A 25673-nucleotide genomic window follows, 5' to 3' on the forward strand; every position below is an offset into this window, starting at 1 on the left:
TCCCCCGAGGCGAAAATCCCAGGAGGTGGAGACTGGCCGTGCGCGTCTGTCATCGCCCGGAACGTGGCAAGTGGGCGGCACATCCGCTCCGAGGGGATCGGCTGCTCTTTATAAACGGCCGCTACGCAGCCTGGCACGGAATTAGCTGGAGCAGGACTAGGACCAGTGCCAGAGTCAGAGTCGGATTCGGATTCAGAGTCAGGGTTAGGCTCCACGGATGGACGCGATGCTGAATTTCACAACCGAGGACGAAGACGACTATTACCAGCTGCTCGGATGCGATGAACTGTCCACGGTGAGAGACATCCACTATAAGTCTTTTACGGCATTTAATGGGTTAGAATCCTTACGCTGACAAGTGTACCTCCTAGTGGGGGCGGGGGGTATTGTTGTGACAGGTACAGAGATCGAACTGTTTCCTAGTGCAGTCCTGTTTGTCTCTGAGTAGCTGTCCAGTGGACATCTCCGTGCAGGACTCCGAACATTTGATCATACTGCGGGCCCCACTTTGCAATATGCCTGTCCATATCTCATTGAAGGGTGGGCGTCCACCAAAAGTGAGACATCAGGCATCAATCACAATGTGGGTTATTATATACTGAGGTGTAATGAACCAGGCAAGGTTTAGCATTTATTGCCCAACAGTGATTATCTTCAGAAGATGCTGGTGAACAACCTTCTTGAATTGTTGCAATCGTTTTGTTGAAGACCCCTCCCCGAGTGCTACTGGTAAGGAATTCCAGGATTTAGACCCAGTGACCATGAAGGACTGGTGATATACTGTATTTCCGCACCTTGATGGCCTGTAATTTGGACGGGGACTTCGTTCTCGTATACCCGTTGCCCTTGTTCTTTGTGGTCGAGGTTGCAGACTTGGGGGACTGCATTGCACTTTCTGGGTGGTGGTAGAGGAAGTGAAATGTTAGTGGGGGAAGATGCGGTGCCAGTCATCCTAGTTGTTTTGTCCTGAACAGTGTTGAGTTTCAAGGGAAATGTTGGAGTTTCACTCACCCACACAGGAGAGACTATTCCCACGTGTCCCAAACTTGTGATTGTAGATTGTGGACAGATCTTGTGGGTGTTAGGAAAGGAGTTAATCACCACAGGATATCTTGCGTCTGACCAGTTGGTCTAGCCACAGTATTTATGTGCCTCCAGTTGGATTCCTGGTCAATGGTGACTGTGACATAACTCACTGGTATCTTGTGACTGTCTTATGACCATGGTGTAATTGAGTGTCTTATGAGCATGTTGTAATGGTCTTGTGGAGGTCACATGATCTAATTTTCCCGCCAGTCAGGTCACATGATGACCTGTTCTCAACAGGTATATGAAGGAGACCTGTGGTGTGACGCAGTTAGTTTTCAGTTTAGTTTTGTGTTAGTTACTCTGTATTGCTGCATATTCGCCTTATGACGCAGTTTTGTTTTAAAGTGGAGTTCTACTTTCTATTGTAAGTAGTATTGGAGAGTGAAGGCCTTACTAAAGTACAGGAATTCCCAGGGTCGAGTAAAGCTGATATCGTTTGGTGGTTTTGGAGAGGATCAAACTTTATTGAATCTTCATTCAAGAAACCGTGACCTGCATGAGATAACCTCTGCTAAAGTAGGAAAGGTTGTGCAGTATCTATTCTCCAGAGGAAAAGGTCAGTTCCTTTAAACCGTTTTATTTCCGTCGTCGTGAATCCTGCGGACAAGGCAAGTTCTGGCTGGGATCAGTAGTAACGTCACATCTTTGAGGAATTCTTTACTTCAGGAAAGTCTCTCCTAGTTGACTGTATAAATCTCTTGGACTTTCGAATTTACCATTCTAAGAACTGTTTTCACATTGTTTGTTTTTATAAAACCTGACTCAATTGATGTTCATTGTTGCCGGTCATGTGACATGACCCAATGCTACTTCTAAGTGTGATTCAAATGATTAGTCAGCTAAGTGAAGGTAGCAGGTGATGCTCAGGAGGAAGCTTCTTTGCCCACCTTTGAGCCGGGAATCAATGTTGAGGACTCCCAAGGGCTTCTCCCTCCTGCCTTTGGACAGTGACCTGTCATCTGCGGTGGAGGTGTCCTGCTGATATGGTGTGTTGTGGCCTGTAAAATATGATTCTGAATGTCTAGCCTATGGAACAGCATTTCCCAGTTTAGATATCAGATTCCAAAGGAGGATTTTGCCAGGTTGTTTGGTGGGTCATTATGGATCTTTGAACGATTTGGAATGTACAGTATTGTAATTGTATGTCAGTGTACACCTGTCCCATTTAGCACATTTGTAACCTAGTGTGAATCTTAATGTGGGCTCAGGCAAATTACATGTATATGACATGTAACATTATAGATTTAAATGTAGGTTAGTGTGTTCATTGACACTGTTGCTATATTGGACCTCCACCAAAAGTGAGTGGACAGCACGAGGGATAGACATAATTGTCCTTATTCTCAGCTGAAACCTTTTCTCCTTGATGGTATTGACAGAAGTGACGGTCACACAATATTTTTGAAATCTCCTCCTCTTGATCTATAGTTAGAAGATTGCTTTGCTGTTCAATGGCATGCTGTTTAATTGATCAGGAAGAGACTCCCCGTTGAATCAGAATGAATCCCCAGTCTTGATTTGTGTTATTAGAATGAGGGATATGTTGAACCTTGAGGTTAGGGTGGCGTGGTAGCACAGTGGTTAGTGTAACACCATTAGAGTGCCAGTGACTTGGGTTCAGTTCCCGCTGCTGTCTGTAAGGAGGTTATACGTTCTCCCAGTGTCTGTGTGGGGTTCTTCCCACTTTCCAAAGTCATACGGGATTGTAGGATAATTGGTCACTGGGGTGCAATTGGGCGGTGTGAGCCTGCTACTGTACTGTATCTCTAAATAGGAATGTAAAAATGTTAATCTTCGAGAGAAAGTCTTTAGAGGCTTGTCCTCATGCTAGGGACACACTCCTTGTTATGTAGCACTGCAGTCTAAGATTTGAATGGGATAGATTCGGAAGAGATCTAGCAGCTCAAGTGAGGCACTGTTTACAAACATCTTCAGCAGAAATTGTCACCATAATGTGTAACTTCCATAGTTCAGCATATCCCTCTTTCTATTGTTAAAATCAAGATTGGGATCCATTCTGATTCAATGGCAATTGCAGAACTGCATGCCGGGAAAAGAGCCAGCCATAATACCCAAAGTTGCAGTCCTGGCTTGATCAACTAGACAGCATGCCACTGAACAATCAATCTTCCAAACATAGATCAGCAATATTGCAATCATCGATTTTGTCATGGCCCCCATGTTACTGGTATGGGCCAGAGTAAAGCATTCACGGACATATTCAGCCAGAAGTGCTGAGAAGATAATCCATCTCTGCATCCTCCTGGACAGTCTTCATCAGAGCCAATATGATTCATTCCATACGATATCACAAAGTTGAGACAACGTTGTTACTGTGCCAAAGAGTATCCCAGTACTAAAGAGTCACACTCTAGATTGAATTTACCTCCAGCCTAGCTAGAATCTTATCCAGTAAATTGGAATTTGCCCAGGTATGTCTTGTTCAAAAAAAAAGGATAAATAGAATCTAGCTAATTATTGCCTCATTGGTATGTCTACACTATTTAGTAAAGTGATGAAGGGTGTTATCAACAGTGATATGGAATGGTACTTACTCAGTAAAAACTTGCACTATTTCCCAGTTTTGGCTTCAGCATGACCACTTGGCTCTGGGCCTCATCACAGCTTTTGTCCAGCTGAATTCCAGATATGAGGTGCAAGTGACTGTCCTTGACATAGTAGCAGTGTTTAACTGATCCCGTCACTGAGGAGGCCAATATGTATTTCAAAGTAAATCACTCCAATGGTTGGAGCCACACCAAGCACAAGTTAAGATGTTTGTAGTGTTGAGATACCCTTCAAGTTCCTCAGTGTGTTAAGTCCAACCTTCTGTGACTGCTTCACCACCTCTCCCCCCATGCCCACCACCAACCCTGCTATGATAAGGTCAGAATTCATGATATTCACCGATTGAAGAATGTTTAATTCCATTGGTAACTTCTCAGCAAATGAAGTACACTATGCCTGCATGCAGCAAGATCAGGCTTTATAGGGAATTGGTCAGACCATATCATTGCGAGTAGCTCAGAGCCCCCTATCTAAGAAAGGGCGTGCTGGCATTGGAGAAGGTCCAGAGGAGGTTCACAAGAATTAACCCTGGAATGAAAGGGTTAATATGAGGATTATTTGATTGCTCTGGGCCCATACTCACTGAAGTTTAGAAGAATAAGGGGAAATCTCATTGAAACCTATTGAGTATTGAAAGGCCTAGATAGAGTAGTTGTTGAGAAGATGTTTCCAATAGTGAGGGAGTCATGCACCAGAGGGCACAGCTTCAGAATAGAAGGACTCCCCTTTAGAACAGGGGTAAAGGAGGAGTTTCTTTAGCCATTGGATGGTGAATCTGTGGAATTCATTGCTAAAGCTGGCTGTGGAGGCCAAGTCATCGGGTATACTGTAGTTAAAGTGAAAGTTGATAGGTTCTTGATTAGTAAGGGTGTCTATGGTTATGGGGATAAGGCAGGAGAATGTAGTTGAGAGGGAAAATAAATCAATCAGGATTGAATGACAGAGCAGACTCAATGGGTTGAATGGCCGAATTTAACCCCTATAAATATGTATTTACAGGAAGTGCCTTGAGATGTTGAATTAGTTTAAAGGTAAGTCCACACACCATAAGACATAGAGGCAGCTACAGCAATGAGTTCCACAGATTCACCACCCATTGGCTAAAGAAATTCCTCCTTATCTCCGTTCTAAAGGGGAGCCTCTATGCCTTATGGTGTGTGGCTTTATCTTTAAACTAGTTCAACATCTCAAGACACTTCTTATAAACACATATTTAGATAGCAAGAAAGGCCAATCTCAAGAAGAGTACAATTGGGCAGATGGTGCAAAATTCTGACAGAGAAGTATATCTGAAAGGAAGATTATTAGAAAACCTTTGGAAAGGAATTCCATGCTTTGTGAGCAAGGTGGATGAAAAAAAAGAACAATTCCTAGTATTTGGGAGAAAAGAGATGAGATGTACAACTATTAGTGGAATATAGAGAGTTTGGAGGATTTCAGGACTGCAAAGTTTACAAAAGCATGGAATTTGTTGTCTAATTTACTTGGATCATTTATTATCAAGAATCTGTTGTGTACACTTGATTACTTGATGTTAACAGCAGGAACACAAATCCAAATTGGCTAATTGCGTCATATCCTATTATCAGCAAAGACGACATGATCAACAGTATGATAAATAGCACTTACTCAAAAATGACATGATCACAGATGCTCAGTTTGAGTTTTTAGAAACCCTCAGCTTCAGAACTCTTTACAGATGTGGTACAAAGAAGAACCACACTGTGTGTAACAATGCAACAATAACCCCAGGTAAAGCAGGTGCCTATGGAATCCGTAGGAATTCGTCTCTGTCACCTGACTTTATTGGGGATAAAATAAATCTGATCAGCTTCCTTAACATCTTGGGGGTGGAGTAAGAGGGTGGGAAACTTTAGGATTGACCTGATAGAACTGTATGGTGACTTGATGGAGGTGCATACAACCATAAGACTAGGAGCAGAATTAGGCCATCTGGCCCATTGAGTCTGCTTGGCCATTCAATCATGGCTGATCCTTTTTTCCCTTCTGCTCCTCAACCCCAGTTGCTGGCCTTCTCCCCATAACCTTCGATGCCATATCCAATCAAGAACATATCAATCTCTGCCTTAAATACACCCAATGGCCTGGCCTTCACAGCTGCACGTGGCAACAAATTCGATTAGTTCACCACCCTTTGGCTAAAAAAATTTCACCGCATCTCTGTTTTGAAAGGGTGTCCCTTTATCCTGAGGCCATGCCCTCTTGTCCTATATTCTCCCACCATGGGAAACATCCTTTCCACATCTACTCTGTCTAGGCCTTTCAACTTCGAAAGTTTTCAATGAGATTCCCCCTCATCCTTCTGAACTTTAGTGAGTACAGACCCAGAACCATCAAACATTCCTCATATGATAACCCTTTCATTACTGGAATCATCCTTGTGAACTTCCTCTGGACCCTCCCAATGCCAGCATATCTTTTCTAGGATGAGGGGCCCAAAACTGTTCACAATACTCAAGGTGAGGCCTGACGAGTGCCTTATAAAGCCTCAGCATCACATCCCTGCTCTTGTATTCTAGACCTCTTGAAATGAATGCTAACATTGCAATTGCCTTCCACACCTCTGGCTCAACCTGCAAGTTAACCTTCAGGGTGTTCTGCACAAGGACTCCCAAGTCCCTTTGCATCTCAGATTCCTAGATTTTTTTTCTCCATTTAGAAAATAGTCCACACATTTATTTCTACTACCAAAGTTCATGACCATGCATTTTCCAACATTGTATTTCATTTGCCACTTTCTTGCCCATTCTCCTAATCTGTCTAAGTTCTTCTGCATCCTACCTGTTTCCACAACACTACCTGCCCCTCCACCAATCTTCATATCATCTGCAAACTTGGCAATAAAGCCATCTATTCCATCATCTAAATCATTTATATACAGCATAAAAAGAAGTGGTCCCAGCACCGACCCCTGCGGAACACCACTAGTCAATGGCAGCCAACCAGAAAAGGATCCTTTTATTTCCACTTGCTGCCTCCCACCAATCAGCCAATGCTCTAATCATATTAGTAACTTTCCTGTAATACAATTGGCTCTTAACTTGGTAAGCAGCCTTATGTGTGGCACCTTGTCAAAGGCCTTCTGAAAGTCCAAATATACAAAATCCACTGCATCCCCCTTTATCTATCCTACTTGTAATCTCCTCAAAGAATTCCAACAGACTCGTCGGGCAGGATTTTCCCTGAAGGAAACCACGCTGACTTTGGACTATCTTGTCCTGTGTCACCAAGTACTCCATCACCTCATCCTTAACATTTGAATCTGACATCTTCCCAACCAATGAGGTCAGGCTAACCGGTCTATAATTTCCTTTCTGCTGCCTTCCTCCTTTCTAAAAGAGTGGAGTAACTTTTGCAATTTTCCAGTTCTTTGCAACATGCCAGAGTCCAATGAATTTTGAAAGATCATTTCTAATGCTACCATAATCTCTAACGCTACCTCTTTCAGAACCCTAGGGTGCAGTTCCTCTGGTTCAGGAGACTTGTGTACCTTTAGGTCTTTCAGCTTTTTGAGCAAGTTCTCTCTTGTAATGGTAACTGCATCCACTTCTCTTCCTGCATATACTACAACATCAGCCATACTGCTGGTGTCTTCCATAGTGAAGACTGATGCAAAATACTCATATAGTTCATCAGCCATCTCCTTGTCCCTGTTACTATTTCTCCTGCCTCATTTTCTAGCGGACCTATATCTACTTGCATTTCTCTTTCATTTTTAACATACAAAGGTGTACTTGAGAAAACTTTTACTGTCCACTTTGATATGATTTGCTAGCTTGCTTTCATATTTCATCTTTTCCCTTGCAATAATTTTATTTATTGCTCTCCGTAGATTTTTAAAAACTTCCCAATCCTCTATCTTCCCACTAATTTTTGCTTTGTTGTATGCCCTTTCTTTTGCTTTGACTTCCCTTGTTAGCCACGGTTGTACTGTTTTACCATTTGAGTATTTCTTCGTTTTTGGAAAACACGTGTCTTGCAGCTTCCTCATTTTTCCCAGAAGCGCACGCCATTGCTGCTGTGCTGACGCCCCTGCCAGCGTCTCCTTCCAATTTACTTTGGCCAGCTCCTTTCTTATATCACTGTAATTTCCCTTACTCCACTGAAATACTGCTACATCAGACTCTACTTTCTCTCTATCAAATTTCAAGTTGAACTCAATCATATTGTGATCACTAAGGGCTTTTTCAGCTTAAGCTCCCTAATCTCCTCTGGTTCATTATGTAACACCCAATCCAGTATAGCTGATCCCCTTTTAGGCTCAATGACAAACTACTCTAAAAAGCTATCTCTTAGGCATTCAACAAACTCACTCTCTTGAGATCCATTACCAACCTGATTTTCCCAATCGACCTGCATGTTAAAATCTCCCATGACTACTATAATCTTGCCCTTTTGACTCACCTTTTCTATTTCCTTTTGTAACCTGTGGTCCAGCTCCTAGCCACTGTTGGGATGCCTGTACTCTATATAACTGCTGTCATCGTTCTTTCACCCTTGCAGTTTCTTAACTCAACCCACAAGGATTCAACATCTTCCAATCCTATGTCACATCTTTCTGCAGATTTGGTACCATTCTTTACCAGCAGAGCCACCCCAACCCCTCTGCCTACCTTCCTATCCTTCTGATATAACGTGTAACCTTGGATATTTAGCTCCCAACTTCAACCATCCTTCAGCCATGATTCAGTTTTTGCCACAACATCATACCCGGCAATCTGTAATTTTGCAACAAGATCATCCACCTTATTTCTTAAACTACATGCATTTAGATTTAACACCTTGCGTACTGTATTTGCTATCCTTTCTGACTCTGCATCCCTAATGATTAGATACTCGGCATGTTGGCTGCAACTAAGTCCCATCACCTGCCTGCCATTCTTGACAATCTGATTGTACTCTAGCTTTACTTTTTTACCATCCGTCCTAACCTGAGTCCCTTCACTCTGGTTCCCACCCCGCTGCCAAGTTAGTTTAAACCCTCCCCAACAGCTCTAACAGTCCTGCCCACAAGAATATTTGTCCCCCTCGGGTTCAGGTGCAACCTATCACTTTTGAACAGATCATACCTCCCCAGAAGAGATCCCAATTATCTAAGAACCTAAAGCCCTGCCCCCTGTACCAACTTTTCAGCCATGCATTTATCTGCCATATCATTCTGTTTCTACCCTCATTGGCGCGTGGCACAGGCAGCAATCCAGAAATTACTACCTGGGAGGTTCTGCTTCTCAGCTTTCGACCTAGCTCTCTAAATTCTTTTTTCAGGACCTCATTGCTTTTCCTTCCGATGTCATTGGTACCAATATAAACCTAGACATCTGGCTTCTCCCCTTCGCTCTCCAAAATGTTGTGGACATGATCTGAGACATCCCTGACCCTGGCACCTGGGAGGCAACATACCATCCGGGTGTCCAGTTCACATCCACAGAATCTCCTGTCTGTTCCCCTCAATACCAAGTCCCCTATAACTACTGCTCTCTTCTCAGTGCCTGTAACCCTGTCGCCGTGGCATTGTCCCAGGATGTCATCCCCCACAAAAGTATCCGAAGTGGTCTCCCTGTTTTTAAGGGGAATGACCACAGGGGTGCTCTGCGCTAACTGCCTATTTCTATTTCCCCTGACGATCACCCAGCTACTCGCCTCCTGCAACTTCGGGGTGACTACTTCCCTGTACACTTCGATCAATTATCTCCTCGCTCTCCCGTACAAGCTGAAGGTCATCCAGTTGCTGCTCCAAATCCCTAACACGGTCTTCAAGGAGCTGCAGCCGGATGCACCTCATGCAGATGTAGTTCCCTGGGAGACACTGGGTCTCCCAGTTCTCCAACATCCGGCTTGAAGAGCACACCACATAAGATGCTAAGAGCTGTAGATACAATGGACAGCCAGCACCTTTTCCCAGGATAGCAATGGCTGATAAGAGAGCATAACTTGAATTTGAGTGGAGGGAAGTATAAAGGGATGTCAGAGGTAGGTATTTTTACAGAATAGTTAGTGCATAGAACATATATTGGGGGTGATGGTAGAGGCAGATACATTAGGGACATTTAAGAGACTCCTGGACAGCACACGGATGAAAGAAAATTGGAGGGCTGTGTGGGAGGGAGGGGTTAGATTGATCCTGGAGTAGGTTAAGATGTCAGCAAAATATCATGGGCTGAAGGGCCTGTATTGTGCTGTAGTGTTCTATGTTCTATGTTTACCGAACCAGCCCCATAACACTAGGACTACAAGAACAATTTGGAGGCTGTGAATTCTGACCTGTCTTCTCTCTCCCTAAACTCTCTCCATACTGTGGGGCACCATGGGTTTCCTCTGAGTTCCTCCCACAGTCCAAAGATGTACCAGCTGGAAGGTTAACTGGCATTGTAAATTACTCTGTGATTAGGCTAGGATTAAACTTGGGTATTGGTGGGCGGTGCAGCTCAAAGGGCCAGATGGGCCTATTCTGTATGCTATCTAAATAAATAAATAAATACAATTTCACTGCTCCCCAGGGCACAGCAGCACACCTGCTTCGCACCCCGTCACACCACAACATCCATTCACGTTCGGACTGGCACACTCGGGTTGGCACGTGTGCCACCTACAAATTGCACTGCAGTAATTTGCGGAAGATTTTTCTACATTAAACTCCAAACTTGCAACCTTTACTGCCTAGGAACATGATGGCAGGAAATCGCATGACATCCCGACTGATGCGTATCAGTGATAACTTCCCTCCACTTTTGGAATTGTCTGTCTAACTTCATCCAGCAAGCTGCTCTTGTTTGAGAAGGCAGTTCACCACCATCTTCTCAGAAGCAATTGGATATTGACAATCGATATTGGTTTTGTTAATAATATCCATATTCCAGGAACTTTTAATTGTTTATTGAAACAATTTCATAAAATGTTCTCCTTGGAAGTGCTGTCTTGATGATGTACGTATGTGTGAGGTAATGTTCCACAGGACAGTATGTGGTCCCAGGAAGTGGCTGACGTTAACAGACACTGGAGCAAGATAAGAGAAAGGACCGAGAAAGGCAACTAAATAAATATCTAAAGAGGACCTTGTGTGTGGACTGCATCATAACGTATTAGCTCTTGTAAGGGCACTGACTAAGTAGTAATTACAAGAGCTAATACGTTATGATACAATCCCCCAATTTAATCCTAGTCTAATCACGGGACAATTTACAATGACCAATTAACCTACCAACGGGTACGTCTTTGGACTGTGGGAGGAAATCGGAGCACCCGGAGGAAACCTGCACAGTCACGGGGAGAACGTACAAACTCCTTACAGGCAGCATCGGGAAATGACTAGGTTAGCATTCTGTGCTATTTCAGGTGTTTCAAATCCTAAGTACAAGTCAAGTTATATTCTTTAATATATAAGGTTTGCTTTGATTTGGCACTTCCTTTAAAATTGGAGATTCTAATACAACGGATGTGTCAGAAGTGTGCATTGTATTTTGCATACAGTTGTAGACTGATATATTTAAACATCATTCTTCCTGTATTGCATTATAATGAGTCAGAACATTCTGTATCAGATCGGTGTCATTAAAACACAAATTAATATCTCACACTGAGAATGTGACGCAGTTTGCAATATTTACTACTGTACGTGCAGAAGACTGAACATTAACTGTTGCCTTGGCAAATGTATTACATCATGTCAAGCATTCACTCCAATAAACTAACCAATAGAGGCAATAAATACGTAAAAGGAAATGCTGTCTGATAAGTTTACCAGTATTGTTCTGACGACATTACTGACTTAAGGTTTATATTTATATCTGAAATTGTGCAATGATTTAATATTTATTTTGTCAGACAGAGCAAATTTTGGCCGAATTTAAAGCCAAGGCCCTGAGCTGCCATCCTGACAAACATCCAGATAATCCAAAAGCAGGTAAGGTTGTATTAAGATTACAATGTGCCCACCGAATGTCTGATGGCACTTTGCTCCAGCAAAGTGATTTACTTAGTTGGATAAATCTGGATGATGTGCTAGGTGAATCAGTGCAAACTGAGGTATAGTCAGGATGCCCCAAGCTGGTGTCTCCCAATCCATAGAGGTTCCTTTGGATTTTTGTATTTGCACACTTCTGCCTCCCCTTCTTACAAACGGTGAGCTAGAACGTAGGACAGTTGCTTTGCTGCTGCTTACGCATGGGAGGGGGTAGCTGGGGGTTGCTGTGGGGCTCTAACATTTAACTGTCATTCATTCTCTGGGGGCACTCCTCCGTTTTCGTGGATGGTTGCAAAGAAAATGGATTTATATTGTATACACTTCTCTGACATTAAATGTACCTTTGAAACCTTTGAACAGTACAGCACAGGAACAGAACCTTTGGCCCACAATTTGTCGAACCAGCTAAAAAGTAAATTTAAAAAACCCCAAAACTAATCCCTCAGACCTACACAATGTCCATATCCCTCTATCGTCATATTCATTTTCCTATCTAAACGTCTTTTAAAGCCTCTAATGTATTTGCCTCTACCACCATACCAGGCAGCACATTCCAGATATCCACCACTCCCTGAGTTAAAAGCTTACTCCTCATATTCTCTTTGAACTTGCCCCCTCTCACCTTAAACACATGCCCTCTGGTATTAGACATTTCTACCCTGGGAAAAAGATTCTCCCAGTCTACTCTATCTATGCCTCTCCTAATCTTATAAACCTCTATCCGTTATCGGATTTAAAACCTCTATCAATTATCGGACTTCACCATTTACTGCTTCCTATCCAACTTGCAAAAGAGATTTGGCAATAGGGGACATTAGTTATATGAATAGACTAGAGAAACTGAGATTTCTTGGTTTGTGTTTTCTTGGTTACAAGGAGGTCCGATTCCGATATTTAAAATCATGAAGGATCTAGACAGAGTAGACAGAGAAAAGTTGTTCAAATTGGCAGAAAATTTGTGAACTAGGCAACATAGATTTAACATAAATGGCAAAAGAAGAAGATTTTTTATACAGTGGGTGTTTAGCTGGTAAATTCAATTGTAGCATTCAGAAAGGTTAAGTATACAAAGAAAAGAATGTGCAAGGTTATGGAAAGAGGACAGTGAGGTGGTACCACCTTGTTCGTTAAGCCAGTACAGATTTGACAGCCAAAGGATCTCACTTTTACTGTAACTATTTTGTGATTCTGTAGAAAGAAATGTTTGAAAAACACAAATGAGTATAAACTAATGTAGTGAAAGGAACCTTATCCATCTTTATGAAAAAGATACAAATGTAGGCAAGAACCTTCAAAGCATAATGCGATATTGAAGATTGTCATGAGCGATTGTTTATCCACATCATGGGTGCATGAGTCATGGAGATTATGAGCCGTGCTGTATTTCAGAACTTGATGGACTGTGTGTTATTTTAAATTAGGGTACCGTAATTCAAGCTTTCCATAAATATATTTTCTTTGTCCTTGCCCCACAAAGAGCTTCAATAGGAAGGAAAATAGCCCAGATAAACAGCTTCTCATCAGCATTTCAGTGGTGCTGTGATGGATGATGCAGTGGTATATTCATTAAGTAAATATCTCTCAATTTAAGTAATGGAAATAATCCTCTCTCTCTCTGTTGCCACAGGTAGTATGTGTATTTCCATTTGTTTTTGTTGTCTTTTATATAGCTTTGAGAGATGATTGATTTAATTCCTGTCACAGAGATACTCCTTATTCATCCTGGAAAATAAAACAAGCTTGTCCACTTTAGTATTGTAAATTGTACCTACACAAATTGGACCAAATTGACAAACAGGTAATACAAGAGCATGGATCTATAGTGGAGCTGGTTTTCATTTGACTATTTTGTACTGCTAAATACCTATGAATATAATGAATGAATATAAATATTACCGCCAATGCATGTGGGCAGATATATCAAATGTACTGTTGAATAGTGTTAAAACAATTTTACTTTTTCAGGATTCGTTGGTCTGGGACAACTTCAGCCTGATGCAGCGATTTCTTGAAATCACTGCTGAAATACATCTGTGTCATCAATTCCCATGTTTGACCTGGCATCAAGAGTTGTCATTTCAAATCCCATCCTTGGATAGGAGGCATTTCATTTTATTGTGCATTTGATAGGTCTTGTTATTGAAGAGATTTAGAGTGCTCTTGTATTTGAAGTCAGTGGGAGCAAGAGTGGGCTGCTTGCCCTCCCAAGTCACAGCAATCTAAAAAGGACAAAGTACAGTGCTTAGTTTGCACCCTGTCAACCACCTTAAACAGTGCTTGCACACCGAACCGTCTATAACACGTGTGGCGGTTCTATGCCAACAGAACTCTGACTGGCGCCCCATATCAGAAGCCTCTGCCTCCCAAAAAGGACAAAGGTAGTAGGTGTTTGGGAGCACCGCCACCTGTACGTTCCCCGCTAAGAAGACACCATCCCGAAACGGAAATATATCACCTTTGCTTCATCATTAGGTCTAAATCCTGGAATTCTCTCCTCAAAAACTCTGTGGGAGTAACTTCATCAGAAGGAGTACAGTATGTCAACTCCATCTTCACAAGAGTGGTAAAAGCTGGCTGTGTGTGAGACCAGATCCCAAAAGTTTTTTTAAAAATGTCTTGGCTGACCTTGACCTCTCATTTCTTTTTTGCCCATGGCATCTTTCCAATCCCTTGCTTATCAAATATATGCCTACCTAAATTAAAAATATTGAAAACTCCACTTTCAAAGACTCAAGACCCCTTCCCCAAAAGAATGTTTTGTCTCATTGTCTTAAATATATGACTCCGTATTTTTAAAATGACCAGCAAGTTCTGTGTTCTCCCACAAGAGGAAGCATATTCCTGTCCATATTTAATCTTTCAAGATACCTCGGGACCATGTGTTCCCTTTGATTCTTCTGATCTCTACGTGACCAACCTTTCCTAATAAAGTAACCTGTTAATTTCACATATTAGTTAATAAACCTCTGAAATGCTTCCAAAGCAGTAGTAACCTTCCATGAGTTTTATAAGAAGACCAGTACTGTATACAATATTCTACAGGTGCTCTTGCCAATGGAACTCAAACACATCTTCCCTACTTTTATACTCAGTTCATCTATGAACAAACAATAACATTCTGTCAGCTTTCCTAGTTACCTGCTACACCTCCCATACTGTTGTGAATAACAAACTTGTGCACCCAGTATCTCCAGTATCTTGGAGGTTGCAATCTCTTCCCATTTAGATAAACTTTTTCCCTGTGTTTTTTTCTCCCCCCAGTGAAAAGGTACTCCATGTGCTGGATCTTTCACCACTCACTTAACCCTACCAATTTAAATTTTATCCTTTTCACAACTTCCTACCTCACTGTGGCAAGCAGAGTTTTCATCCAATTCATTCACATAAATCATAAAAAGTTGCGGCAGTATTAATCACTGTGGTACACTAGTCATTACATTTCACCGATCAGAAGAAGCACCAATTTTGCCTATTTTTTCTCTTTTAGCCAGCCAATCTTATTTTTTATTTTTCTCCTCTACCACAAGATTGGATTTTTCATTGTAAACTTTGATGCAGTAGCTAATCAAAGTTCAAAGTAAATTCGCTATCTAAGTACATACTTCACCATGTACTACCTTGAGATTCAATTACCTACAATTCAAAGCAATAGAGTTCATGAAAAACTATAAATAACAAGGAGAGACAAGCAGCCAATGTGCAGAAGAAGAGAAATCATGCAAATAATAATGAAAAAGCAATTAAATAATACTGAGAACATGAGTTGTAGAGTCTTGTAGGTGATTCTATAGGATGTGGAGTCATTTCAGTGTTGTGGTGAGTGAAGTTATCCACACTAGTTCAATAATTGAAGGGTATTAATTATTCCTGAACTTGGAGTCTGGGACCTAAAGCTCCTGAACCTCCTGCCGATGGTAGCAGTGAGAAGAGAGCATGGCCAGGATGAAGTGCCACTTTGAAATTTTAGGTATAGCATGTCTTCTGAATCACCTTTATCCTTAGAATTTTGTCTTCAAAGCATTTCAACAGATCGGTCGAAGTTGAAACATGATTGTTCTTTCACAAAATCACCCTGTCTGATTATCCAGAACTTTTCTAAGTGAATGATGTTGCTTTGTATCTGATTCTACCACAACCTGTGACAATGTGATCCAGATATCAACCATTCTCTTTGTAACAACAAACTTAGCCATTGTTTCCCTGTAAATATCCCACCCCTGGACTTAATTTTGAAGAACTGACAGCAGGTCTTTGTAAAAGTGTGTTTCAGATTTTCAATGTCTTTTGTGTGACAGTGTTTCCTTGCATTGTCATTTAGTATTCAGTGTGTAGAATTTTAGAATCCACTGCAAGGCCAGTCAGCTCTTGGTAGCCGTGTGGGTGATGACACATTACTCCAGCCCAAGTATTATTAAGCATTGCTGATTATTTCCTCCTTTACCAGGCAATCCACACCCCACGACCAGTCACCCTTGAAATCTGGATGATTTTTTCCCTTCTATTATTTTCTCATGCTTCATGCAATTATCAGTAAATCTTCACCTCTTGTTTTTGATTACCACTATCTTGGTCTCTCATTGTGTTCTGCATGTTTCAATTTAATCTGACCGCAATAATCATTATACTGTATTTAAAGGGGCAAACCCAGCATAGACAATGTTTCTTCATAATTAAAATCTCCAACCTTGATGACATTTTGTCCTTCAATTACATCCTTCCTGTAATCAGTAAGTCAGAACCATGCAGAGAATTCCAGCTCTGCTCTGTACAACTCTAGCATAACCTTTCTGCCCCTGTATGTTCAGCCATTTAAAGTGAAATCCCTATCTGGTGCCTTCAGAAACTCCACTCCAGCCGCCTGACCCTGTGGCTGCGGTCTCATTTGCCACAGGGGACAACAGATGTGTGAGCAGCTCTAGTCCTGGATGGAACATCTTTAGGTTCCCCTTGAGTCAGCTGGAAGACTGTGGAGAGCAGGAGTTTTCGGAATAATTAACCAATCTCTGTTTTACTTCTGTAATCCAGTGGAGGAGTTTCAGAAACTGCAGCAAGCTAAAGAAACCCTGACCAATGAAGAACGACGTGCCCGCTATGACCACTGGTATCGCAGCAAGATTGCAATTCCATTTCATCAGTGGGAGGCTCTAAGTGACGCTGTCAAAATGGTAGGCAATGATTTCTGTGTAGTTCATTTGCACATTTGCACATATCCAGGGAGTGTGAAGCGCAGAATCAAATATCGCTGTGATGATTGTACATTCTAGTACCAGTTGTTTAGCAACAATAAAGTATAAAGTATAAAGTATAAAGTATTTTGGCTGAGAAATAAACCTATTTACTGTCTTCCAGTGGATTTCAGACTTAATGCATCTGAGGATTTGAACCGTCTCCATATTACTACTAAAGGCTACCATTATCCATCGACTTATGCTTAGAAACGCTCTTGCTTGTTTCAGTTTTATGGGCCTTTACGATTCCCAAAAGTGTACAACAGTCTCATGAGTAGAAAATTCCCTTGTCAACTTCCATAAGAATGATGCCATTGGAAGTTCTTTCAAATGCAATTTCTTTCTTTTTATTTGGAACTATTGTCTTTTTCGAATACAGGCATGTGAGAACTATTTAACCTGTGCATGTCTTCCACCATTTATTCTCCTTAAACATGTTTGTGTTTTCACTATTTCAAGATAAGGTACAATACTGTATACGCATGTGCCCTTCTGTATATCAGCCTCCGGATTCTCAATAAATTCTATAAAGGCTGTGTCTAGAGAATAATGAAGAGTAATATTCTCTATTGACACCAGGTGCAGGAGGGGGGATAGGGTGGGATGAGTCAGGATGGAGCAAAGACAGTTACATCAGTCTTTGTAAAGTGCTGAGTGTTTGTACATGAACAGCATCTACAACTTGTGCCAAAGCCCCAGAGTATTGTTAATTTTAGGAGTCAATCATATCTGGGAATCTGGAAGAATATGGATTTGTAAAATACTAACTACAACAGCACATTCCATAAAAAAGATACAGCAGAGAAACAGGCCCTTCGGCCCTTCTAGTCTGTGCCAACCATCATGCATTTGTTTTATACCAATACTACTTGAAACCAGTCTACCTTTCCCAAATTTCCATGGATACACTGGCCCACCCTACATTCTACCCCTCACCTACACACTGGATATTTTCCAATGATCAGTTAACCTACCACCCCTCCCCTCCCCCAGTCTTTGGGATCTAGAAGAATCTAGAGCACCTAGACAAAACATATGGGGGGGGGGAGAGAGAGAGAGAGAGAGAAAACGAATACAAATTCTACCCCCACAGCAGAGGTCGGGATTTAACCTAATTGGCTGTTTTAAATGGAAGGTGTTGGATTAGAGAAAAGGCTGGCCAATTGTTGAATCAGCTACCCCCTTAATTCCTTGTGCCAGTGGGTCGGGTCCTTGCTGCTCCGCTGGTAGGCACCGAGTGGGACCCTGTCCTTTCCTGGAATCTGTGGCTCACTCTCGGACTCCTGGGCGGTGGTGGGGTAAAGTGAATTCTGTAAGCATTGCAGAATCATATAATTGTTTATTCAGAATGCCAGCCAATGTGGCAGAAATATTTTATACTTTATTGTTGCCAAACAATTGATACTAGAACGTACAATCATCACAGCAGCCTTATCACAGTTGGAAAGAAGCTGTTCCCAAATCTGGCCGTACGAGTCTTCAAGCTCCTGAGCCTTCTCCTGGAGGGAAGAGGGACGAAAAGTGTGTTGGCTGGGTGGGTCTTGATTATCCTGGCAGCACTGCTCCGACAGCGTGCGGTGTAAAGTGAGTCCAAGGATGGAAGATTGGTTTGTGTGATGTGCAAAATATTTTGGGCAAGCAACCAAAAGAAGGCAAAAATAAAATCTAGCTATTGTTCCTACTTAGCCGATTGGCTGAGGATCCTGGTGACATTTATTAGCTGTTCTGTTTTGAGGTGGGGAAAGGGAAAATGTGTACAGAATGGACACAGCTAAGAGTGGTCACCTGTAAAATGAAGGAAGTGCTGAATGATGTTGCTGCTTTGGTCACAGGAGTTTAGAGAGCTTGATGTTTGATCGTAAGTATTGTATAATGTGATTGCAGAAAGTCAGGGAGGAGCAGGCATAAGGAGCACAAATGCATTGTCTTAAACACTCCTGGAGAAAGTTAAAGCCTGCTTTTCCCATGTAATATTACTGGCCTGGAGCCTCTTCTGACAGGAACACTCCATGATTTTGATACCAGATCAAAGTACTTCTAAGATTGAGGACTAATCATTCTTAAAGTCTGCCTTACCAGTCATCACTCACCTTTCCTCTTCCTATGTGAGTGTAATAGCCTCCAGTACCTTTGAAAAATACATTTTATTCCCTCATGCAGCCATTAATGAATCATACTGAATATATTTTCATTGGAAAGGTTTGTCCTTCTGAGCAATTAGTGGTTGTGATGGTAACTGTGAATGTGACACAAAATGCATTTGAAACATCTTGCTCTTTTGAACTAGTCAAAAACATCAGATTTGTAATGCAAATTGAATTAAGGCTGCCAGGGTTTTAATGTTGCTTGATGTGATGAAGTGTAGAAGTTGTCCTTATGCTGATGCATTGGGATGACTGAATATGTTAGGAAATGTTTCCAAACCATGAGCCTTTTTGCTGGCTGTGTGTAACATGCAAGCTGCTCTCTCCTGTAGCTGAACAGAGATTACTCTGTCAATTTGTAAATTGCCACCACATGCTTAGACCAATTACATAAAATATAAGCAACAAAATGGTAACTTGCATCATTATGCAGGTTGCTCTGGTCAAATGTATCCTGTAACATTCCCCAACTGCAAGACTTTGTATCTCAGTATCTCGAGGGGAGTGTTTATAGTTGGTAAAGCCTGCTTAAAATTAAAACATGGTGAATTTTTAATCTCAGCTCGAGTGTTTCGCATCCAGTGGGCATGTTAAAGATAATAAGAATAAACTTTTCCATTAGTTTCAATTGCAATTGTGATTGAAATTATTTATAGAAATAAAAACCATCTTGTATCTGCATTTGGGAGTACTGTAGGAATCTGTATCAGGCAGATTCTATAAATATCAGTACTAATACTGAAGAGTGACAGATGGAACTCTATCAAGTTTGTCCTTTTGTGAGCGCTGGTATCCCTATTTGGTGAATTCCTTAGCAGGTCCAGTCCAGAACTAATGGGCTCTAAGCCATGTGGCTCCCGTAGCCGATGAGCTCTTGGGAAAGTGATGATCATCATATTGATGCAGATACCACACATTGTCCGGACAAAACATTTCAACTAAAATCTATATACCTTTGGCACTGTTGTGTACCATTCAACTTGGTCTTCTTGTGTACAGAAATAAACTACAACAAATTCAAAGTGGATCAAATTATAGACACACTTATTCATTTATTCACAAGCTACTCCATATGTTTCATCTGGAAAAAGCTTCAATCTTATACCTCAAAATAAACCACTTTTAAACTTTTTACCGAGAACAGTAATTAACTCCATTCCATAACATTCCTCTATTATCTCCATCCTTATCTGGTTCTGACATTTGTTCTTTAGAAACTGTGTCCTGTTTACCCCGTTGTCAAAACATCCCACCCGCGCCATAAAACACACATCTCTTGTCACAAAATACACACAGCTTCCTTTAAACCTCCATCCAAACCAGCAAAGCACTCTGGGATTTAATAGGTTCCATTTTGTCACATTACGTTTTACAGAAGTTACAAATTCATAAACACTTCAGGGTTACAGATATATTTCCATAGTACCAGTCCTTAACAGATAGAAAAGGTATTCATTCAACATATTGCATCCTCTAGACAATGCACTGGGCAGTAAGAAGTAAGAAGGAGCCAATGTTGGAAGCGCCTACTGCAGATTCTGATGGTTCCACCAAGAAAGGGGAACAAAGACAATCTACAGAGGAAGAATGGAATGAAGGGTCTCCTGTGCAACAGGCTGATGGTGATGGAGCTGGAATCAAAGAGACAGAAGTGACAAATGAGGATCAACATTTTGCCGAGGATCCCACTTCTCCACGTAAGCAAAGAAAAATTAATTTTACATAATGAGAACACGTAGACTCACTGGAGGTGCAGTTAATGTCAAATGATCAATAAGTGGGGAAGTAAGCTAATGGTGATGAAGCCAGCTAATGTAACTGTTGCTAACATTGGGATACTCATGACCAAACAAAAGTGTAGATCTCCTAGGGTGGAGCTTTATCATTTGTGGGAAAGTCTTTTAGAAGCTGAACATCCTAAGCTATTCTCAAATAATGAAATTCACCCCAATCATAATATGAATTCTGAATAACATTTTACTCATTATCCTAAGATATTATGAATCATATCTCTCCATGGCTAATTACAATACAATAAATATTCCTCTGCAGCACACACAAAATTCTGGAGGAACTCAGCTGGTCAGGCAGCATCTATGGAGAGGAATAAACAGTCAACATTTTGGACCGAGGGTCTCCATAGATATTGCCTGACCTGCAGAGTTTCTCCAGCATTTTAGAACATAGAACATAGAATAGTACAGCACAGCACAGGCCCTTCGGCCCACAATGTTGTGCTGACCCTCAAACCCTGCCTCCCATATAAGCCCCCACCTTAGATTCCTCCATATACCTGTCTAGTAGTCTCTTAAACTTCACTAGTGTATCTGCCTCCACCACTGACTCAGGCAGTGCATTCCACGCACCAACCACTCTCTGAGTAAAAAACCTTCCTCTAATATCCCCCTTGAACTTCCCACCCCTTACCTTAAAGCCATGTCCTCTTGTATTGAGCAGTGGTGCCCTGGGGAAGAGGCGCTGGCTATCCACTCTATCTATTCCTCTTATTATCTTGTACACCTCTATCATGTCTCCTCTCATACTCCTTCTCTCCAAAGAGTGAAGCCCTAGCTCCCTTATTCTCTGATCATAATGCATACTTTCTAAACCAGGCAGCATCCTGGTAAATCTCCTCTGTACCCTTTCCAATGCTTCCACATTCTTCCTATAGTGAGGTGACCAGAACTGGACACAATACTCCAAGTGTGGCCTAACCAGAGTTTTATAGAGCTGCATCATTACGTCGCGACTCTTAAACGCTATCCCTCGACTTATGAAAACTAACACCCTATAAGCTTTCTTAACTACCCTACCCACCTGTGAGGCAACTTTCAGGGATCTGTGGACATGTACCCCGAGATCCCTCTGCTCCTCCACACTATACTTTTGTGTGTGTTGCTCTGGATTTCCAGAATCTGTGGAAACTCTTGTGTTTATAAACTCTTCTGTCTTTCAATAACTTTTGAATGAACCATTAAAGACATTATTAAACAGCAGTAGCCCCATTTTAAAGCATGCTTGGTTGTATCCCATTTTAAAATCTACTTGTGGAAATTAGTCAGAAATCCCAGGACATGTGGTTCAAGGGTACAATATGAGGAAATAATTCAAAGACTGGGATAGAAGCTATTAAAGAGTCGTGAAGTAATAGGCTGGCATAGCCAGTTCATTTGAGATAATATTATCATGTTTGGGAGAAACAGTGACTTTGGGAGTTTCACGAATTGGACCAACAATCACTGGGTGACCTTTTGCTATGTCTGGTGAAAACTAATTAAAATATATTTAATGCCGTACACACAAAATGCTGGAGGAATGTTTTGGGCCGAACGGCTGGAAGCCCAAAGCGTTGACTATACTTTTTTCCATAGATGCTGCTTGGCCTGCTGAGTTCCTACAGCATTTTGTATGTGTTGCTTGGATTTCCAGCATCTGCAGATTTTCTCTTGTTTGTGAAAATAAATTTAGTTGTTGTGAGTAGCAATCAAGTCCATTATCAGTGTTCCTGTGATTAATCGGATGATGAATGCCAAGCAAAATGGACCTTACAGTAGAGGGAGGTGGCAAAGATTCCACAGACTGTACCTGGGATGTCACATTTACAATATCGACAGAGACTGAGGAGATTCAGTCTGTATTCTCTAGAGAGTTGAAGAATATGAGGAGGTTTCATTAAAACTTTCTAAATTCTTGGGGCTTTCCAGGCTGGATGCAAGAGGATGTTTCTCCAGGCTGAAGAGCGTTAAACCAGGCCTCACAGTCTTGGAGTAAAGGATAGTCTGTTTGGGATTGAGACAAGAAAGTATTTCTTCATAGTAGTCTGCCTTTGCAGTTTTCAACCCTGGAAGCTGTGCCATTGAGTTCATACAAACCTGGGATTAGTACATTTCTGGATATAAGAGATATGCAAATAGGCCAAGTAAATAGAGATGAGATAGAAGATCTGCCACAATCCTGATGAATGGTTGAGAAGGTTTGATGGGTTGAATGGCCAACTCCTGATACATTTTTGTGTTCTTTTCTTGGTTTCACTTCATCTAGACATTCCTGTGTTCTATAGTAGTCTCTGTGGTTTAGTTTAGTTGATTGAATTTGTTATTCAAGCTGTTTTGCTCAGTGCTGAAGCTTGAAACTGGGAAGCTTCACTGAGAGCTTAGACAGAACATTTTTTGTTTTGCTGATCTTTGAGCTTTGAGAGGAATGTTAGGAGCAGGGCTTTCAGCAGACGCTAAGTGCAGAGAGCCTTAAGAAGGTTTGGGTAATATTCTAAAATGTGTCTGGGAACTGGTTGTTTTGGGGAGCAGCCCAATACACTGCAGGTATAGTGGTCTTGTAGTTATTGGGTTTGCCCACAAGTGAGGATTAAAACTGACCAGAAACCACTTTTGACCACTGATTTGAGGGTAGGTGGTAAGGTCACTTCCATGTGTCAGTGGTCTTGTTTAGAGCTGTGTAAATATAACCAGATGTGCAGAGACAGTTGCTAGACTAAACTGAAATTTCAACCTCCTAAGTTAAATATAAATTTGGAAAATCCTCTGTGGAAGTACCAAATGCTTCTGCACTTAAAACAGACTGACATTTGATCTCTCAGCTCTGAAAGTGCTGAATCGTTTTAGAGCCATAAGAGTCTGTAGGTACCGGGAATCTAGAGTAACACACAAAATACTGGAAGAACTCAGCAGATCATGCAGCATTTATGGAAGAATTGGACAATCAACACTTCAGGTTTAGACTGTCTATCCAGACCGTTCCTAATTTCCCCTGAACTGCCTGACCATTTGAGTTCATCTTGCTTTGTGTGTTTTGCTCTGGGTCATATAGTATATTGCTCATGTACATTATCAGTAATGGTGACCTGCCCAACAACTTCCTGAGATTGTTCGCACAAATTCTCCCAAGCCATTGGCAATGGTTTGGTACCCAGATATTCTCATTGCACGGTGAAAATCAACCACATCTTGTGGATTCTGCTGCCCATTGTTGGCTTTACCCTTGCAGTGTCTGCCAAAGCGATTTTCTGTCACAACATGGATGCTTACTGTGGTAAAGAGAATTTTTTTTTATTTTCAACTGATCATGTTGCTCCCCACTATACATGACCATCGAAGCTGTGCTTACCCAATTCTGCCTCTTTCTTGTGATTCATGCAGTACTTCTAGTCTTGCTCTGGGGAGTTCAGCAGCTTTACATGTGTATAAGCATTTTTCTAAAGTCAATTCTGACACATGTAGTAGTTGTTCCTTCAGGCTGGACTCCCAAGATCCCATAAATAATCTGCTTTGTAGTGGAATCCTTTTAAATGTGTGAAGCTACAATTCTCTTTGGTTCTGTTGAGAAAGCTTTAAATAATTTACCCTGCTCCTGGTTATAAGAAGGGGCCTCAGTCAATAGTTCCTTTCTGGTGTGTTGCAATGTATTGGTAATCCTATACATGCTTTCTCCAGGCTGTCCTTTGAAGATTGTATGCTATGACAAAATTCTTTTGTGACCAAATGAAAGATACATTAACAATTACACTTCTACTCCGTTATTGTTTCAACAACCAATGGTTTTGCTATCGGGAATGGTCAAGTTATAATTCAAAATAAAAATTAAAACTAAACAATAAGCTTATAGTCACAAACAACAGGAATTCTGCAGATGCTGGAAATTAAGCAACACACATCAAAGTTGCTGGTGAACTCAGCAGGCCAGGCAGCATCTCTAGGAAGAGGTACAGTCGACGTTTCAGGCCGAGACCCTTCGTCAGGACTAACTGAAAGAAGAGCTAGTAAGAGAATTCTCTTACCTCTTCCTAGAGATGCTGCCTGGCCTGCTGCGTTCACCAGCAACTTTGATGTGTGTTGCTTGATAAGCTTATAGTGTCTGTTTAGCATTTTACTGTGGCTTTGCCCACAGATGTAGCCAAACAGCTAGGAACTTTACACACTAATGTTGGAGAGTAGTCTCACATGATACAATCTCTAAAGTGTCATTACACTTTTTACATTCATTCAAGAGATGCCCACACATAATTGTCCTTGAAGGTGGTGATAAGCTGCAATTTTGAGACAAATGCTAGATAGAATTGTGATGTTTAAGAGACATTTAGGCAGAAATGTGAATAGTTGAGTATGGAAGGATGTGGATGCAGGAAAATAGGATTAACATACTGTAGGTGGGCAAAAAGTTTGGTATGGAAGAAAAGCACATTTTTGTGCTGTAAGACTCTATGATCCTATAACTTGTTCAATTTTTTTTCTTCCTTCAGGAATTTTTGACATCAGCGACTGCCACTATCATTTCCGCTGGTCGGCCGATGCTCCCTCAGAATTACTAAGGAAATTCAGAAACTATGAAATTTGATGAAGTTTCACCTGGGATTCTCAACTTTACTAAAATATCTCTTGTCAGATCAGTTTATCCCTTGTATTTTGAATGTCCTGTGGAAAGTTTTTTTTTGTGATATGTTGTGTATTTCACCTGAGAAGTATTTAGAGATGACCATCTCTATAAATGGTCTTTCTTATTTCTTATATATGTAATTAAATGTTACTGTTCCTCAGACTACCATTTTTATGTAGGTATTTGTAAGATGCAAACTGCATCCTCTGATTTTAATTCTTTGAGGTCTTGCTGTGTAATATTGAAATGGGAGTTAAAATATTTAATTCACTCAAA

General features: G+C 41.3%; 1 protein-coding gene across 1 annotated transcript; it reads left to right on the top strand.

Moving 5' to 3' along the window:
- Positions 1-93: 93 nt before the first annotated feature.
- On the top strand, positions 94-25673 carry dnajc12 (DnaJ (Hsp40) homolog, subfamily C, member 12). Its single transcript, XM_072239712.1, has 5 exons — positions 94-295; positions 11500-11578; positions 16664-16803; positions 20488-20707; positions 25264-25673. Exons 1-5 carry the CDS (start codon positions 218-220, stop codon positions 25356-25358), a joined length of 612 nt encoding a protein of 203 aa, XP_072095813.1. The 5' UTR covers positions 94-217; the 3' UTR covers positions 25359-25673.

The sequence above is a fragment of the Mobula birostris genome, chromosome 21, assembly GCF_030028105.1.
Source record: "Mobula birostris isolate sMobBir1 chromosome 21, sMobBir1.hap1, whole genome shotgun sequence".
In the NCBI taxonomy this organism is placed as follows: domain Eukaryota; kingdom Metazoa; phylum Chordata; class Chondrichthyes; order Myliobatiformes; family Myliobatidae; genus Mobula; species Mobula birostris.

Excerpts from the sequence above, each read along its gene's own strand:
- dnajc12 (XM_072239712.1), top strand. The coding sequence starts at position 218 with ATGGACGCGATGCTGAATTTCACAACCGAGGACGAAGACGACTATTAC. Across the intron at positions 296-11,499 it reads GATGCGATGAACTGTCCACG|ACAGAGCAAATTTTGGCCGA; the intron begins GTGAGAGACATC and ends TTATTTTGTCAG. Across the intron at positions 20,708-25,263 it reads CGAGGATCCCACTTCTCCAC|GAATTTTTGACATCAGCGAC; the intron begins GTAAGCAAAGAA and ends TTCTTCCTTCAG.